Source organism: Sus scrofa, chromosome 2 (genome assembly GCF_000003025.6).
Source record: "Sus scrofa isolate TJ Tabasco breed Duroc chromosome 2, Sscrofa11.1, whole genome shotgun sequence".
NCBI lineage: Eukaryota > Metazoa > Chordata > Mammalia > Artiodactyla > Suidae > Sus > Sus scrofa.
This window is the reverse complement of record NC_010444.4, coordinates 47,087,846-47,107,263: the sequence shown is the minus strand read 5'-3', so window position 1 is coordinate 47,107,263 and position 19,418 is coordinate 47,087,846. Positions and strand designations below refer to the sequence as shown.

Here is a 19,418-nt window from a genome sequence, read left to right as displayed (position 1 = left end):
GGTTCCTAGTCGGATTCATTTCCACTGCACCACGAAATCCAATGCTAGGGATTTCTAAATCACTGCTGCTTTCTTCCTGTCCCTCCAGGTGACAGTTTACACCCCGAACTCGCAGGTCTCCAGAGGTCATTTCAGTCCTTCCACCCCCATCTTTCTGAGACGAGCCAGAGGCCAAGGACCACCCATGGAACTCTCCCTGCATCTGCCTCATGGCCAAGTGCTGGAGCGGGCAGAATACTGCCTAGTGAGTCCTGGTGGAGATGGCCTCGCAAGCCCCGGGCCACCCAGACCTGCAGAGATGGCTTCTGATAGGTGTCAGGAATCTGAGGCCCCTCCTGGGGATACCAGAAGCATCCACAGAGGCCCACACCCCTTTGGAGGGAAGAACAGGTGCTTACCAGACCAAGGGCTGTCTCCCGGGACTGGAGAGGAACCAGGAGAACGAAGTACCGGACCCAAGAGGGGAGAGGAGCGGGAGTCCATGCTGGCAGAGGGGAAGAAGTTGGGCTTAAAGAAGCTGGTCCTCACTCCGGAGCAGAAGACCAGGTTGCTGGATTGGAGTGACTCCAACCCTGAGGGCTTGCGCCCCGAAGCCAGGATGCAGCTCTCCCAGAAGAGCACCGAGAGTGGTAGAGGAGACTGTGTGCTGAAATCAGTCCGCCCCTTGCTGCTCCCTCGGGTGGTGAGAGAGACCCCACCGGCCCAGAGAGAGGCTCAGGAGAAGATGGGGACTCCAGCTGAACGGGCTCCAGGGGAGCGGAGCATGGCCCCGCCCAAGTCCCCACTGCGGCTCATAGCCAATGCCATCCGCAGGTCCCTGGAGCCACTCCTCGCCAGCTCCGACGGTGGGAAGAGGGCCTGGGCCAAGCCAGAGCCAAAGACTCTGCCCACCAGCCCACCCCACGCCCGCGCTCGCTCGTTCAGCCTTCGGAAAAACAGCTCCAGTAAAGACGGGGACCAGCAGTCCCCCAAGAGAGACATGGCAAGCAGAGCCTCAGCCTTCTTCTCCCTGGGCACCTCCACGACCAAGGCTCCCCAGTCCTCGGATCCGAGCCTTCCTGATCCTCTCCTCCGCACCCACAGTTTGACCAACCGGCCATCCAAGATGTGTCCGGTGCCTGTGTCCCCACCCTGCAGCAAGATGGACGATGTCCCCACACTCCTGGAGAAAGTGAGTTTGCAAGAGACGTTCCCGGATCCGTCCAGGGTTCCTAAGAAAAAGACCTCGCTCTTTTCCTCCCTCAGACTCAGAGACAAGTCTTTGGAGAGTTTCTCCCAAGAGTCTAACCAAGAAAGGACCTCCAAGACCTTCTCAGCATCCCCAAGGGGAAAGTGCTGCCCATGGACAGTGCCCAGCCCCCAGAGAAGCTGGTGCAGCCTGTCAGTAGCACCTGCGTGGGGCAGCCCGCCCCTCCTCCTCCTCTGGAGAAAGATGCAGGTAAGTGGCTCTTTCTGAACAAAACTCTACTGTCCAGGCTGGGCAATTAGTTATCCTTATTGGATTAATAAGTGGGCATCTTTCACCTTGTTTTGCTTCTCAAATGAAATCCTGACAAAAGCAGGAAAACTTGAATTTGAAAAATCTGAAAAAATTAAATTTGAAATTATTAAAGTTTTGAAAAAGACAAAGAATCAAGCCTAATTCCACAATTTTCCCATTGTCCATATGAATATTTTTCACTGTTATACATAAAACTTCATCTCTTTAAATCATAAGTGTTAATTACCGTACAGTCTATGTAAATGTGATTTAATGGCTATAGAATATTCAAACTAGTGGATATGTTATTACTCAGTGAGCTATATTCTTATTGTTTAATTTATAAATATATACAGTATATATATGAATATATTTATATTTCATATATGGTATTAAATGAACAGTTTTATGCATATAGCTTTTTCTTTCCTTTGAATTATTATTATTATTATTATTTTTTTGCCATTTCTTGGGCCACTCCCACGGCATATGGAGGTTCCCAGGCTAGGGGTCCAGTCGGAGCCGGAGCCACAGCAACGTGGGATCCGAGCCGCATCTGCAACCTACACCACAGCTCACGGCAACGCTGGATCCCTAACCCACTGAGCAAGGCCAGGGATCAAACCCGCAACCTCATGGTTCCTAGTCGGATTCATTAACCACTGTGCCACGACGGGAACTCCTGAATTATGTTTTTTGGGATACGTTCCAAGAAATGGGATTATTGGTTGAAAAATGTGAATTTTTTTAAGATTCTTAACTGACTTTGACAAATTGTTTTTTAGGAGAGAAATTATGGATAAAGACTACATAGAGCCATGTTATTTCTTACACTGCATGTTATAAATTTCAGTTAAAACTAGGAAAAGCTACCAGTTTATATTTCACCACTAATGATGAGAATACCTTTTCTTTTTTTATTTTATTTTATTTTTTTTAATATATATTTTTTTTTCTTTTCCCACTGTACAGCAAGGGGGTCAGGTTATCCTTACATATATACATTACAATACCTTTTCAACCACACTATCACCTGCACCGAGTACCATATTTTTTTTAAATGTTGCTATTTTACTAATAAAAAAAAGGTGTCTCTTTTAAACATAATTTTTATTATTAGCTTAAACACATTTATATATATGTGGCTACCAGTGGGGGACCTTAGGCTTTTTTTTTTTTAAGGCCGCCACCCACAGCTTATCGAAGTTCCCAGGCAGGGGCTGAATCAAAGACATAGCTGCTGGCCTACACCACAGCCACAGCAACACAGGATCCTTAACCCACTGAGGGAGGCCAGGGATTGGACCCGCATCCTCATGGATACTAGTTGGGTTCATTCCCACTGAGCCACAATGGGGATTACCCCTTAGGCTTCTTTATATTTAGATCTGATGATAATTTTTGAAATTATAAAATTAATATATTAATGAATCAGAATAATTCAACAATAGGAAAATATTTTTTTAAAGTAGCGTGAAACCTCTCATTCTGCTCCTCTCCTAGCTGAAATGTGGGTACCTATCCTTAGAAATAGTGTACACACATGATTTCTTTTTTGATGCTGATATTTGTTTGATTTGCTTTAAACAAATGGATTCTATCATCTGTACTGTTGTTTTTCTTATTTTTTAAACATTTAAAAAATTTAACCTTTATTTGGAAACTTCAATTTTCACAGAAAAAAAATTATTTCTCTTTTTTTGTTCTTTAGTCAAAAAGCTATGTATTCAACTAAAAAAGATAAGCTATATCTATACATAAAAAAGAATAATACATAGAATAAAGAAAAAATAAAGACAAAAAAATTTCTGACTCTGTTGCTACTTAGGAAAACAATAATAGGGAGTTCCTGTCATGGCGCAGTGGAAACAAATCCGACTAGGAACCATGAGGTTGCGGGTTCGATCCCTGGCCTCGCTCAGTGGATTAAGGATCCGATGTTGCCATGAGCTGTGATGCTGGTCACAGATGCGGCTTGGATCCTGTGTTGCTGTGGCTGTGGTGTAGGCCAGCAGCTGTAGCTCTGATTCAATCCCTAGGCTGCTGCGGGTGCAGCCCTTAAAAAAAAAAGAAGAAAAAGAAAGAAAAAAATATATACAGGGATATGGCAGGATTTTTTTTTTTTTAAGAAAAGCTATATAGATTTAAAGAGACTTTTTTTTTTCCCCCAGCTAATTCAGGATAAGCATGGGCAGGCTGGAGTATAGCTACATTCTTTTCATTACATCATAAACTCTAACATGTTATGCATTTTTTGATAGATAATACATTTTCATGGCTCAAAATAAAAGGGTACAAAAGTCACAAAATGAATAGTTCTATCTCCCTTCCCTGTCCCAGAGCCATCTAGGTCCTACCCCTGATGACAGATACATTATCAGGTTCTTGGGCATTCTTCCGTGCAGAGTATAAGAATAAATGAGCAAATGTACATATAATATTCTGTCTTTTTTTGCACATATAACATGCTAGCATACTGTACATACTTTTCTTGTATTTTGTAGATCATTCCATATTAGTACATAGAGTACTTTCTCCTTCGTTTCATAGCTACATGGTATTCTATTGTGTACATGTACCATTATTTTTGAAGCCAGTCAGAGGCAGAAAGTTTCCCTATGGTGGAAAATGTACATACTTCAGATCTTTTACTATTGCAAACAGTGCCATAATAATGAAGAACTTGGGCCATTTGGCACATCTGTGAATTTACCTGTAGGATAAATTCCTAGAAGTGGAAATGCTGGGTCAAAGGACAGGTGAATTGTGAATTTGGATAGATATTGCCAATCGTTCTCCATTCACAATCCCAGCAAGCAAAGTATGAGAGTATTCTTTCTACACTTGCACAAACCAGTGGGTTACCCAGATTTTTTTTTATCTTTGCCAACCTGATAGGCAATTGAACATTTTTTCATGTATTAAAAAGTCATTTGTAGTTCCTTTTCTGTGAACTGATGCTTCTGTCTTTATCGAGTTTTCTATTGGATTGTTGAGGATATGTAGGGACTCTTTTAGAAAGGAAACTTAGCTTTTTTCTTGTGATATAAATTTCAAATACTTTTCCAGCTTCTTGTTTGTGCTTGATTTTGTTTATGGTGATTATCATATAAAATTTTTATTTTATATAGTAGTTGTAGCAATTTTCCATTAGATGGTTTCTGGGCTTTATTTAATGATTCAAAAAGAACTTTTTTGAGTTCATAAGAAAATTTTCTTCCAGTTTCTTTTAGTCTTGTTTTTTAAAATTTATTTATTTTTTATTTTTTTTACATTTGTATATTTACATCAAGATGTTATCCTAGCATAAAATGTGAGCTATGGATTTGATCTTCTTTTTTTTAGATGTCTCCTTGGTTATCCTAAAATAATTTAGTGAATAACTTATCTTTTCCTCTTTTATATGAGATGTCTTTTCATACATCAAATTCCTATACTTGAACTGACTTCCACTATTATTTCTATTGAATTGTCTACTATATATCAGTACCACACTGTTTTAATTATTTTCATTTATATATTTATGTATTTTTATTTATTTATTTTTATTTATTATTTATTATTTTTTTTGTCTTTTTGCCTTTTCTAGGGCTGCACCCACGGCATATGGAGGGTCCCAGGCTAGGGGCCTAATTGGAATTGTAGCCACTAGCCTACACCACAGCCACAGTAACGCCAGATCCAAGCCACATCTGCAACCTACACCACAGCTCACGGCAACGGCAGGTCCTTAAACCCACTGAGCGAGGCCAGGGATCGAACCCGCAACCTTATGGTTCCTAGTCGGATTTGTTAACCACTGAGCCACAATGGGAACTCCTATTTATGTATTTTTAAATTTCTATATTTTACCACCTAGTAGAAGGGTATTTCATTATTGATCTTCTCTATCAAAACTTTCCCGGATCTTCTTACTTATTTGATATTCTATGTGGATTTAGCATTAGCTTGTTTATGTACCGCAAGTGGTGAGTACATTTATGGGATTAAATTTACAAACTAACTTTGCAAGAGTTTACAACCTTATGATATGGACTGCTTTTCTATTTGCTCATATTTTTTTGGTAACCCTCTGGGATATTCTAAACTTTACATCATGTAGACCTTGCATTTTTGTTGCTAAGTTTATTGCTAGATATTTTTGGGTTTGTTGTTATTGTAAATAAGATCTTTCCACTTTATCTTCCTACTACTGTTTGTGTATATGAAATAGATTGATTTCTGAATAGGAATTTTGCACCTATCCATTTTTACTGAATTCTCTTTGTTTGTAAAAGCTTTTCAATGGCTTCTCTTGGGTCTTCCCCAAATATATAATCATAATGTCTACAAATAATCATAATTTTACCTTTTGTTTTTAAGTTGTGTACCTCTAAATTATTTTGTTTCCTAGTTTCTTTGGTTTCCAAAATGTCTAGAAGAGTATTAAAGTAGGAATAAGGGTTCCTTTAATATATTCCAAACTTTAATGAAAATCTTTTCCCATTTAAGCATGGTGCTGGCTTCTGGGTTGACCCAAATGTATTTACTCATTTTAAGAAAATAGCCATCTAGCCCTATTTTGTTAAAAGTATTTTTACAGTTTCCACTGTGGTGCAGTGGGTTAAGAATCCAACTGCAGTAGCTTGGGTCACTATGGAGGCACGGGTTTGATACCCAGCCTGGCCCAGTGGGTTAAAGGAGCCAGTGTTGGTGCAGCCACAGTGAAGGTCACAGCTGTGGCTCAGATTTAATCCCTAGCCTGGGAACGTCCACATGCCATGGGTGTGGCCATTAAAAAAAGTACTTTTATTCATGAACGGATGTTGAATTTATGAAATGTCGTTTCAGCACCTTTTGAGATGATTATATGATTTTTTCTCCATAGCTTAATTAATGTTATGAATTATATAGTAGATTCACTGATATTAAACCATCCTTGTATTCCTGAAATAAATTATTTAGTATAATTTATTTCAGGAATAAATATTGGTCTTATTGTTTAATATATTATTCTGTTTTGTTTGTTAATATTTTATTTTAAGATTTTGCCATCAAATTCATAGGTAAGATTAGCCTTTAGTTCACTTATGTCACATTTATATGACTTCTATATGTGCCGATTGGAAGTTGGGGCAAATGTGTTTTCCTGATTTATTTATCATAGAGAGCTGCATTCATTTATATTCATTAGGAAATGGTGTGAATCTCTTGGCTTGGAACAGAATGAGAATACAGAGAATGGAGTTAGGTTAAGGCTGACCAGCTCTTGAAATAGTGCCTGGGCCCATCACATAGAAAAGCTTCGTGTTTCTCAGGTGTTCTTAAATCCGTATCCTAAGAATGTAAAGATTTTACCTATCCTATCAGATTAGGCCCATTCATTTCCTTTTATTTCCCAGCCCTTGCCCCGCCCACCAAACACACGCACACACACACATACACACTGCTTGCTTTACATTTAACTTGAGGCTGCACACTTCCATGCTGTGGAAGTTCTCCAGGCCAGGCATTGAATCAGAGCCACAGCTGTGACCTATTCCAGATCCTTTAAACCTGCTGCACCACTAGGCCAGGTATCAAACTCATGCCCCCACAGTGATCTGAGCTGCTGCAATCAGAATCCTAACCTACTGTACAACAGTGAGAGTTCCTTCATTATATAGTTTTATAATTAATCTTCATAGTCTAAAATACATTTAACTTTGCTCTTCAATATTAGTTTTGTATGTTTCTGGCCTTTGGCGTTTTCATATGACTCATAGAATCAATTCAACAATTTCCACAAAAATATTCTCTGGGCATATGCCTGGTATTACGTTGATTCTATAGATTAAATGTAGAGAAAATTAATAGCTTTGAAATATTAGGTTTTCAAATCCATGGACATGATACATCCCTGAGGACTTCTGTGATTTCTGTCAGTGTTTTGTAGTTGTGGTGAGCTTGCACAATTTTCATTACATATATTTCCTGGTATTCAATTTTTTGTGTGCAGTTATAAATGATACAGCTTTAAATTGATTAATTTATACATTTGATAGCTTAGAATATTGAGTCTTCTGATCTAAGAACACACTATAGTCCTCTATTTAGTCAGAGTTTAAAAATTCTGGATATAGTCCTTTATCAGATACGTGGTTGCAAATACTTTCTCCCAGCTAATGGATTGTCTTTTCATTTTCATCATCATCCAAAGAACAAAGGCTTTAATTTGATGAAGTCAAATTTATTAATTTTTTTAATAATTTGAGTTATATTTTAAAAATCTTTTAAAACCCAAAGTCACTAAAACTTTCTCCTATGTTTTCTCCCAGTGTTTTATAATTTTTGGCTTTGGGGCTTAAGTCAATCTAATTCTAATCAATTTTTTAGAGTAAATAAAAGTCAAAGGTTTTTGCCCATAGATATTCAGTTGTTACAGCACCACTTGTCAAAAAGACTCTTCTTCCCCCATTGTGTTACTGTGACATCTTTATAGATAATCAATTGACTATATATGTCTAGGTTCATTTTCTGTACTCTCTGATCTGTTCCATTGATCTGTATGTTTATCCTTTCATCAATAGCATGCTCTCTTGATTACCATGGTTTTAGAGTAAGTCTTACAAACAGGTAGTGGGAGTCCTTGAATTTTTTTCTTAAAATTATTTTGAAATTATTCCAGGTCTTTTGTGTCTCCATAAAATTTTTGGTCAAATTCTACCAAATAAGCCTGCTGGAATTTTTATTGGAATTGTTTTTACTCTATAAATAATTAGGGAAAAATTGATACCTACTGAGTCTTTTGATTTATAAAGACGGAATATCTCAATTTATTTAGATTTTCTTAGTTTTCAGTGTGTAGTTCTTGCACATATTCTGTTAAATGTATCCCTTAAGAATTTCATATTTTGTTGTTGTTGCTATTATAAGTGGAATGGCTTTCTTGATTTTGATTTTTGGTTGCTCCTTGTTAATATATAGAAACACAATTGACTTTTTACATTGTCCTTGCAAAGCTCACTTACTTTTCTAGTAGCTTTTTTGTAAGATTTTATACATAGATAATCATGTTGTCTGCAAATAAAGACAATTTGACAACTTTCTTTCCAGTTCGTATATACCTTTTATTTAATTTTCTTGCTGCATTGTACTGCCTGGGACTGCCTATACAATGCTAAATAGAAGTGGTAAGAGTGTACATCATTGTCTTTTTAACCCAGTATCAGAGGGCTTATATTTCACCACTGAATATGCTATTTGCTGTGGATTATTTTGTAGGTTCTCTTTTTATTGATATATAACATTATATAGCTCTATGAGTATGATAATATATTTTGACTTCTGTGTACATTACATTGTGTTCACCACCAAAGATTTAGTTTCTATTTATAACCATGCAGTTGAGCCTCTTTACTCATTTTGCCCTCCCACTTTCCCCTTCCCCGCTGCTTTCTGTGTCTATGTTTGTTTTGGTTTGGTTTGGTTTATTTACTTTTATATTCCATATATGAGTGAAATCATATAGTATTTGTCTTTCTCTCTCTCACTTACTTAACTCAGCATGGTACCCTCAAGGTCCATCCATGTTGTCACAAATTGTAAGATTAGATTCTTTTACATGGCTGAGTTATAGTCTATCCTATATATATCTCTCACAACTTCGTTATCCATTCATCCATTGATGGGCATTTAGGTTGTTTACGTATCTTCATTGTTGTAAATAATGCTAGGATGAACGTAGGGTGCATATATCTTTTGAAATTAGTGTTTTTGTGTTCTTTGGATAAATATCCAAAAGTGGAATAGCTGGATCATGTGGTAGTTCTAGTCTTAATTTTGGGGGAATCTCCATATTATTTTTCATAGTGGCTACACCAGTTTACATTCCCACCAGCACTGTAGGAGGGTTCCCTTTTCTCCACAGCCTCACCAATACCTGTTGTTTCCTGCCTTTTTGATAATAGCCATTCTAATGAGTGTAAAATAATATCCCATTTTGGTTTTCTTTTTTTTTTTTCTTTTTTTGTCTTTTTGCCATTTCTTGGGCCGCTCCCACGGCATATAGAGGTTCCCAGGCTAGGGGTCTAATTGGAGCTACAGCTGCCAGCCTATGCCAGAGCCACAGCAACGGGATCCGAGCCACATCTGCAACCTACACCACAGCTCACAGCAACGCCGGATCCTTAACCCACTGAGCAAGGCCAGGGATCGAACCCACAACCTCATGGTTCCTAGTTGGATTTGCTAACCACTGCGCCACGATGGGAACTCCCCATTTTGGTTTTCATTGGCATTTCTCTAGTAATTTGTGGTGTTGAACATTTTTGCCTTTTGGCCAACTGTATGGCTTCTTTGGAAAAGTGTCTATTCATCTTCTCTTGCATGAGTTCTTTATGCATTCTGGATTTTAAGCCCTTATTGGATATATGATTTGCAATATCTTCTTCCATTCAGTAGGTTGTCTTTTTGTTTTGTTGCTGGTTTTCCATGCTGCACAGAAGGTTTTACTTCAATATAATCCCATTTTTTTTTCTTTGCTTTTGTCTCCTTGCCTGAGGAGACATGTCTAGAAAAATATTGCTAAGACCAGTGTCAAAGAGTGTACTGCCTGTCTTTTCTTCTAGAAGTTTTATGGTTTTAGGTCTTACATTCAATTCTTTAATCCGTTTTGAGTTAATTTTTGTATATGGTGTGAAGTAGTGGTCCAGTATGATCCTTTTGCATGTGGCTGTCTAGTTCCCTGCACTATTATTGAAGCCCATCATTTCTCCATTCTGTGTTCTTTGCGCCTTTGTCATTAATCTGTTGCTATCATGTCTGTTCCACTGATCTATGTGTCTAAGAGAAATATAAGTACTCTTTATTAAAGAAGTTCCCTTTTATTCCTATCTTACTATGAGTTTTTATTATAAATAATGACAAATTTAATATAATTAAATTTTTTTCTTCAATCAATAATGTGCTGAATTATACTGATTGAATTTTTATAGAGATTTGAAAATGTTGAACTATTATTGTGTTCCTGGAGGAAACCCAACTTGGTAATAATATATTATCCTTTATGTAATACTATAATTGTTTTTAGTAGTTTTACACCTATGAGAGTAATTGGCCTGAAATTTTCCATTCTTGCAATATCCTTGTCAGGTTTTGGTATCAAATTTATACTAGCCTCGCATACAAGTTGGGAAGCGTTCCATCTTTTTTTATTCTCTGGAGTACCTTTTTAAAAAAACATTGATGTTGTTTCTTTTTAAAACATTTAGGCACAAATAAAGTCATTTAGCCTAGAATTGTGGATAGTTGTTAATTGTGGATTCAGTTTCTTTAATAGATACGTAACTGTTCAGATTTTTCTAGTTCTTCCTGTGTTAGTTTTGGTAAGTTGTGTTTTTCAATAAATTTGTCAACTGTGTCTAAATTTTCTAATTTATTGTCATAAAATGGTTTGTATAATAGTTTCCTTTAATACTCTTTAGGACCTCTTATCCCCAATATTGTCACCTGTACTTCTAACCAACTGGTTATAAGTAAGTGTTCCCGCAGTTCCTTCCTTGGGTTTAGTAATTTGCTAGACTGACATACAACTCAGGGAAACACTTACTTATACTTATTGGTTTATTCTGAAGAATCTTACATAGGATATGGATTAACGGTCTGATGAAGAAACGCATAGGGCAAAGTCTGGAAAGGTCCCAAACATAGGTGTTTCTGTCTCTATGGAGCTGGGGTGCAACACCCTCTCAGCACGTGGATGTGTTCACCAATCTGGGGCTCTTTGAACCCTGTACTTTAGGGATTTTTTTTTTTTTGGAGGCTTTATCACATAGGCATCACATAGGCATGATTATTAACTCATTTTTCCAGCCACTCTCCTCTCTTTAAAGGTTGGGGTGGTTAGGGCTGAAGTTCTAAGCTTCTAATCATGGCTTGGTCTTTCAAGTGACCAGCCCCCATCCACAAGCCCACCAAGAGTCACATCTTAGAACCAAAGATATTCCTATCGCCCAGGAAATTCCAAGTGTTTTAGGAGCTCTATGACAGGAATTGGGGTTAAAAACCAAATATTAGTGGAAACTGGGGCAGAGATCAATACCAATGGTCCTTGACTTACACTGGTTCAATTTACAATTTTTGACGTTAAGACGGTGCAAAAGCAACATGCATCCCATTGAAACCGTATTTTAAATTTTGAATTTTGATTTTTTCCCAGGCTAGTGATATGTGGTACCATAGTCTCTAGCAAGCTGCAGCTCCCAGCTGGCCATGAGATCAGGAGGGTAAATTACCAATACACTTATAACCATTCTGTACTCAGATAGCCATTCCGTTTTTCACTTTCAGTATGGTATTCAATAAACTACATGAGATATTCTACACTTTACTATAAAATATAAAATAGGCTTTGTGATGAACATCTCCTCAGAAAAGAAAATCATGGACTTGAGAAGAGACTTGTGGCTGCCTGATGGAGGGAGTGGGAGGGATCGGGAGCTTGGGCTTATCAGATACAACTTAGAATAGATTTACAAGGAGATCCTGCTGAGTAGCATTGAGAACTTTGTCTAAATACTCATGTTGCAACAGAAGAAAGGGTGGGGGAAAAATGTAATTGTAATGTATACATGTAAGGATAACCTGACCCCCTTGCTGTACAGTGGGAAAATAAAAAAAAAAATTATAAAAAAATATTAAAAAAATAAAAAATAAAATAAAATAGGCTTTGTGTTAGATGATTTTTCCCAACTGTGGCTAATGTAAGTGTTCTAAGCACATTTGAGGTAGACCAGGTTAAGCTATGACATTTAGTAAGTTTGGTGTATTAAATTCAGTTTTGGCCTAAAATATTTTCAACTTAGGATAGGTTTATCAAGATGTAACTCCATTGTAAGTTGAGGTGTATCTGTAGATATATTTCTTATAATTTCACACTGACTTATGTTAAATAGTCAATTATCTTTTAAAGTTAACAACCACAAAGAAAAATTATGTTGTTTTTGCTATTTCTGAAGCTCTTCATTCCATCCAGTATATTCCTTCTGCTACATAACTTCTTTTAAGATTTTTAATATGTATGTCTGCTAACAACACATTATCCTAGCTTTTTTTCCCTAAAAAAACTCCAACAAGCTTTATTTTTGTTTAATTTTGAATGTTTCATTGAACATAGAATCATAAATTGACAATTTTTTTTTGTTCTTTTGGCATTTCAATGATGTTCTCTGTTGTCTCTTGGCTTATATAGGTTATGATGAGATGTTTATGGATATTCTTATCTTTGTTTCTCTGTACGAAATGTATCATTTTTTCTCTGTCTGCTTTTAAGATTTTTGTCTGTATCTCTGGTTTGGGGCAATTTGATTATCATGAGCTTTGTTATGATTGTCTTTGTGTTTACCCTGATTGTGGTTTTATGAACTTCTTGAAACACTGGGCTTATACTTTTCATTAAATTTGCATGATTTTCAGCAATATTATGTCAATTATATTTTCTTTTTTTATAAGATTTTTATTTTTTCTATTGTAGTTGATTTACAATGTTCTATCAATTTCTTCTGTACAGCAAAGTGACCTAGTCATATATATATATGTGTACCATGTTTGTGTGTGTGTGTGTGTGTATTCTTTTTCTCACATTATCCTCCATCAAGCATGTTTTCTATTCCTGTCTCCCTCTATCTCCCGGCACCACTGTCATTTGTATTTTAGACCACTTGATATTGTCCCATGGGTCACTGAGGTTCTATTCATTTTCTCAGTCTCTTTTTCTCTGTGCTTCGTTTTGGCTAGTTTTTATTTTATTGCCATTGTTTAATTTCACTCAAAGTTTTCCTCGGCAGTATTATTCTACTGTTAAACTGATCCAATGAAATTTTCATTTCAGATTGTGTAATTTTCATCTTTATAGGTTCCATTTGGTTCTTTTAAAAATATTTTTTGTTTCCATTCTCATTCTGTTCATGTTTTCTTTTTAAATCCTTGAATATTTTAGAACAGCTCTTTTTAAATCTTTGCTAATTTCATCATTTCTGAGCCTGCTTTTATTGATTGATTTTTCTCTTGATTAGCAGACTCATTGTCCTGCTTTTTTGTGTATCTAGTCATTGTTTACTGGCTCCCAGATTTTGTAACTCTTACATTTTAGAGTGTCTAAATTTGGTTTATTCATTTTAAAGAATGTTAAATAGGCATTAAAGAATGTTTGGCAAGCAGTAAAATAACCTGCAGATCAGTTTGTTTCTTTCAAGGCATGTTTTTAAGCTTATTCAGGTGAGTCTGTAATAATCTTTACTCTTGAGCTAATTTATCCCTATTACTAAAGCATGACTCTTCTGTGGTCTCTAATGTCTTCAGTGATTGCTCAACCCTAGTTGGGTAAAACTTGAACATTTCCCGGTCTTGTAACAGCTTTCGAGATTATTTACCCTATGACTTTCCAGCAATTATCTCCCAACCTCCTGCAGTTTCTCTCTATAGTTTACCATTAAGCAATAGACTCCTGGAGACTTCTATGCTTATTTTTGAAGTCCTTTTTCTGCATTGCTCCTTCTTTGCAAGTACTGTTCCCCACATATTCCACCTGCCTCATTGGCCTGCTCAAACGTTGATCTCTGGCTTCACAACTCAGCAAGTCTGCCATGCTCTGTCAAGGTTTTTCCTACCTGCACTATGATCTGGAAAGTACCTGTAGGCAGAAAGCTGTTGTGATTGCAGGGCTTAGCTCATTTGCCTCTGTTCCCACCTTTATCATGGTTCTGCACTGCCTCTTGTCCAGTGTCTGGAAACAGCTGCTTCATATATTTTGTCCTGACTTCTAGTGCTTTGCGGTGGGAGAGCAATTCCAGAATCAGTCACTCCATTATGACCAGACTCGAACAATGCTGCCAAGTTGTTTAAGCTTGCAAATGAAAAGTAAACTAGAACAATTGGTTCTATGATGGAAGAGAATAAAGGGGAAGAGATTCAGGAGTAACTACTTAACTCTCTGTAACTTTGCCAGAAGTTTATTTTCTCCTCAATTTCAAAATAAACTTCAAATGGAAATAGTAAATGTATTTTTGAGGATTAGGAAACGTTTCAAATTTAGGTTCTTATATTTCCTCCATAAAATGAAGGTTAATTAGGTGGTTTACTAATATTGCAGTATCGTTAATTGGCATCATTGATGATGATGATGATGAAGTGATGGCCGCTACTTCATCATCTGGGAGAGGCAGCTAATGATGACGGCAACATTTATTTAAGCACCTGCAATGAACCAAGCACTGTGTTAGGCTCTTTACATTGAGTATCTTTACTCTTCTGCAGCCGTCATGCAATTTAGAAATCGTGGTCCCCAGAAACTCAGGAGTTAAAGTTGGTTCCTCCAGCTCCCACCCTCAGTGAATTATCAGTGACTAAAGCACTCAGTGGTAATTTAGTGGTTGGAACTGGCAAACAATCTCAGCTCCCCACAAACAATGCCTCCTTCCGTTATTGTGCTGGTCCCTGACTCTCTCTTCACCTGAGCTTTCCCATCTGGCAAATTAAAGTGGAAAACAGTTAACTCCCTCCCCAGAGAGGCTGTGTTATTATATAGATGTTTTGCATTATTTTGCCTTGAATAACAGCATATGTAAATGTGCTCCTGGAGGTTAAAATTACCCTGATTTTTTAAAACTTGGCCTCTCCCACTGGGGTGAATAGTTGAAAATTATGGGGAAGAAAAGGCAGGCTGGAGAGAATGTTAGTCAGCCTAGAATTGCTTCTCCTCCTCCCTCTCCACCCAACACATATTTCGCATTAGATAGATGCTGCCACGGCAGAGGAAAGGTTAGTAAATTTCCTATCCCAGAGTCCTAGCTGGTTCTGATGTTCAGTGTTCAGGGCGGGTTAATCTAGACATTAATCATTAACTCTGCATCAGGTTGATGCGTAGGGACAGATGTTCTTGCTGAGAAGGATAAAAGTCTCCTGTGGCACCTGGAAGACTTTATCACATGTGGTCCCCAGCCAGCTCACAAAGAGATGCTAGTGAACTCAGGCACTCTGCTGCCTCTGACAGTCTACCTCTTGTTCAGGGCTGGCATCTCCCCTCGACTTCAGCTCTCCCGTGGGCCCTGAATTGTTGAGCCCTCCCTATCTGAAACCGCCTTTCCTGGCATTTGAATCATCACTTCGATGATGTGATAATATCTGCAAGTTGGGAAAATAAAAGTGGCATTTGTTTAGCCATAATTAATGAAATATTTATGTTGCATGAGACTATGTGATAAAACCTTAGGCTTAGAGTCCTTTTGCTTCTGATTACATTTGGGATTTTTTTTTTCCTATGACCAGACATTCTGACGCCAGCCCTTTTACACTGAGCAGATGTCATGTAGTAAAAATGGGTGCCAGATGCTGTGAGCCGCAGAAGGGCGATTTGTTTAAGAGCTGGCTCCGACTTTTTTGCATTCAATTACTCTGCAGAACGAACCTTACACAAGCATTTAGGTAACTCAGCTAACTTCAGACATGCATTTTAATAATAGATTTCATCTCTGAATGCATTCTAAGCAACGCATCATATAAAGGGTGTTTAAGGAATTAATTGATTTCTGCATAATACCTTTTTTTTTTTTCACATGAAAAGAGAGCTGCGAAGCTCTTGGCAGGGACCCAGAAATGTAATTAACGCGGAGGGCCAAATTTTCAGTTGCCCTTAGGTAGTGCCGCCTCATATACACGGCAGGTGCAGGGAGAGGAGGGCAGAGAGGAAGAGACTGGGGTTTGCAGGGAGGAGGGAGAGGGCAGCTCTGGGTCTTGGAGCAGGAGAAGAAGCTAGGAGTTTAATGCATTCTTCTGTTCCCATTTCAGGTCCCAACCATATCCCCATCAGAGCCCAGGTGACAGGGGCTCCCTCTTCCACCTCATCTACCACCACCTCCTCTACAGATGAAGAATTTGATCCCCAGCCTTCCGTGCAGTCAAAGGTAACAACACTTGGCAAACCAAAGGGGCCCTTGGCTTGCGGGGGCTGTTTACCCTCCAGATTTCAGACCCAATGTGGGCTCCAGCTGCAGCGGTTTCATTAGGAGGATCACGTTTCATTACATCTGACAGCAACCACTCTTTTTACCTGGGACACCCTAAGAATTATCTTTTTCATATCTCTCTCTCTCTCTTTTTTTTTTTTAAGCTTTTCAAAGCTTATCTTTCTCAGAGACATCACATAGGGAAGGGGGAAAAAACCAGACATATTTACTTGAAACCATTTGGTGACTGCAGCTCTTAAAGTGGGTTTAATATGTGATCCAACAAGCAAACCATCGAAAAAATTACAACAAGCAGATGCATATTTCCCTGGGGGAAGCACAGCTTCATTTAAGAAGCACTAGAAGCAGATTGCATGGAAAATGTTATGTTTATTCTAATCAGAAATACGAAATGAACCATGCAGTTGCATCGAGGCTGCGTACTCCGACAATCCCCACTGACTAGCTGGGTGCCCGAGGGGGCATGGCACTTCATCTCTTTGCTTAATGAACGTTAATTTCTGGAGAACACTTTAAACAACTCCCATGCCCAGGGATTAAAAAACACAAATGTCGTTCTGTGTCTTTAAATGTGTCTGTTTGTCACATCCACGGAGACCCGCATCCCACGACCAAATCTCACCATTGTTTTCTTTATCCACTGGGACTGGAAGGGCTGAATGGCTGGACCTCATAGGCTTCCCTGGGCAGACAGAGAAGTAGTTCACCGCTCTGGCAGTGTTTATTTTTTGGAGCAGAGAGGATCTGAGGAGAAAGAGAGAGAACCAAATTTATTTACTTAAACTCAACTTTTCCATATCTGGTGCTAGGAGCTTTGGCGTCATCTCAAGCCACACAGGGGTTCCAGCTCCCCATGGCCCAGCTTGGAGCAAGTCAGGAGGGATCTAGGACATGGTGTCTCTGTGTGTGTGTGTGTGTGTGTGTGTGTGTGTGTGTGTGTGTGTGAGAGAGAGAGAGAGAGAGAGAGAGAGAGAGAGAATGAGAGAATACATAGAGATTTCTAATTTCTAACTCTGGGCGTCTCTGATTAGTCAGCCTTCAACACAAATGAATTCTACGTGTCGTGTTGAGTTCTGGGGTTTCCTTACCGACCTTCTCATCCCCTTGAATGACCATGAGTTAATTCTGTAATTCAAATGAGGCAGAGGCCCCAGCATCCACCATCCTGACACTCATGGGGATAAAAAGAACATCGTGATCAAAACCCATGGAAATAGGAAAATCACAATGTCTAGGGCAAGCCTTGCAAATAGTACCTTGTCCTCTGGCTGGCCCAGAATAGAGCCAGTCATCACTTAGGCCTGAAGTGTAGTAAAACTTGCCAGCTTCCACCTGGCTTCTGACATGGCCCACTCATCAGGAAGGGAAGCTGATGAAAAGTTTCCTTCTTTCTGACTTCCCAAGGGCTGTTTGTCCCCCTCTGGTTTCTTTATCTCTTCTGCCCCATACAGGTATGTCCCAGGCCACATGGCACAGAGCCCACATCCGCTCAAGTGAACCTTTGCACAGGAAACGGGCAATGGGACACACATCCTTGCCTCTGAGCTCTGCCCCGCCCCCACCCCCCTCAAATTAATACCCGGATATGAAAGACAGGGACAAGTGGCTAGTCTTCAGCCCTGCCAGATTTCCCCCTTTCTCTAGCCTTTATCTTTTTCTTCCTTAGCCTTTTTCTTTTCCTCTCTGTATCACCATCACCATTCTGAGGATGTAAGAATTGTGCCTGGTACGTCTTAAGGCTATAGTAGCATTTGTTAATAAATCGTTCTTCTTTGGAGTTCCCGTCATGGCGCAGTGGTTAACGAATCCGACTAGGAACCATGAGGTTGGGGTTGATCCCTGCCCTTGCTCAGTGGGTTAACGATCCGGCGTTGCCGTGAGCTGTGGTGTAGGTTGCAGACGCGGCTCGGATCCCGCGTTGCTGTGGCTCTGGCGTAGGCTGGTGGCTACAGCTCCGATTCGACCCCTAGCCTGGGAACCTCCATATGCCGCAGGGGCGGCCCAAGAAATAGCAAAAAAAAAAAAAAAGACAAAAAAAAAATTGTTCTTCTTTTTTCTGTGTCAACATCTTTTTGCTTGTTTGCTTGTTTTTTTGTGTGAGTATGTGTCTTTTTATCTCTTTAGGGCCCCACCCAAGGCATATGGAGGGTCCCAGGCTAGGGGTCCAATCAGAACTGTAGCCGCTGGCCTATACCACAGCCACCACAACGTCAGATCCAAGCCATGTCTGTGACCTACACCACAGCTCACAGCAACACCGGAGCCCCAACCCACTGAGCAAGGCCAGGGATCGAACCCTCAACCTCATGGTTCCTAGTCGGATTCATTAACCACTGCGCCACGACGGGAACTCCCCAACATCTTTTAATTAGAGGCAGTAAAGGACTTTCTCCCCCCTCTATGTTCTGCTTTACTGACTCTTGACAAGATAGCTGGGGTTTGGCAGCTTTGCTCCTGGGGATGCTGTCAATGCATCCCTCATTGAAACAGTTTGAATAGTCTTAATTTAGAAGGAAACATTGCTATTTCTAGAAAGCAGAAGTCCCTGATGTCCCTGCGTGGTGCTGGGCACAGGAACATTGGAATAAACTAGATGAAAATGTGGACGCTGGATTCAGGGTACTTGCGCCGACCTCCTGGCTCTTCCAGTCACTGACTGTGTCATCTTGGGCAAGTTATTTAACTTCTCGGAGTTCTGATTTCCTTATATTTTAAAATAAGTGTAATCTGAGGAATAAATAAGATGATACATGGGACGTAATCGATAGTGTCTGGCACATAGCGCTCAATAAACGTTGGCATTTGTTGTGTAGATTAGTATAATGGGAGCTCAAGAGATATTTGTTAAATAAATGAAAGACTCTCCATATAGACTGTGTTAGACAATCTCTGAATAACAACTCCCACTGACCTGCATGCCACCCCTCCCGCACCAGCCCTCCCAGAAAGGTCCTGGC

The 19,418-nt window shown here is 39.2% G+C and overlaps 1 protein-coding gene across 1 annotated transcript in view; it reads left to right on the top strand.

The window, feature by feature from the left end:
* Positions 1–19,418, top strand: part of MICAL2 (microtubule associated monooxygenase, calponin and LIM domain containing 2) — a 259,613-nt gene that overhangs the window by 194,824 nt on the left and 45,371 nt on the right. The window contains 3 exon segments of the mRNA XM_021083313.1: positions 89–1,286; positions 1,289–1,438; positions 16,283–16,398. Coding sequence (XP_020938972.1) covers positions 89–1,286; positions 1,289–1,438; positions 16,283–16,398 — 1,464 coding nt within the window.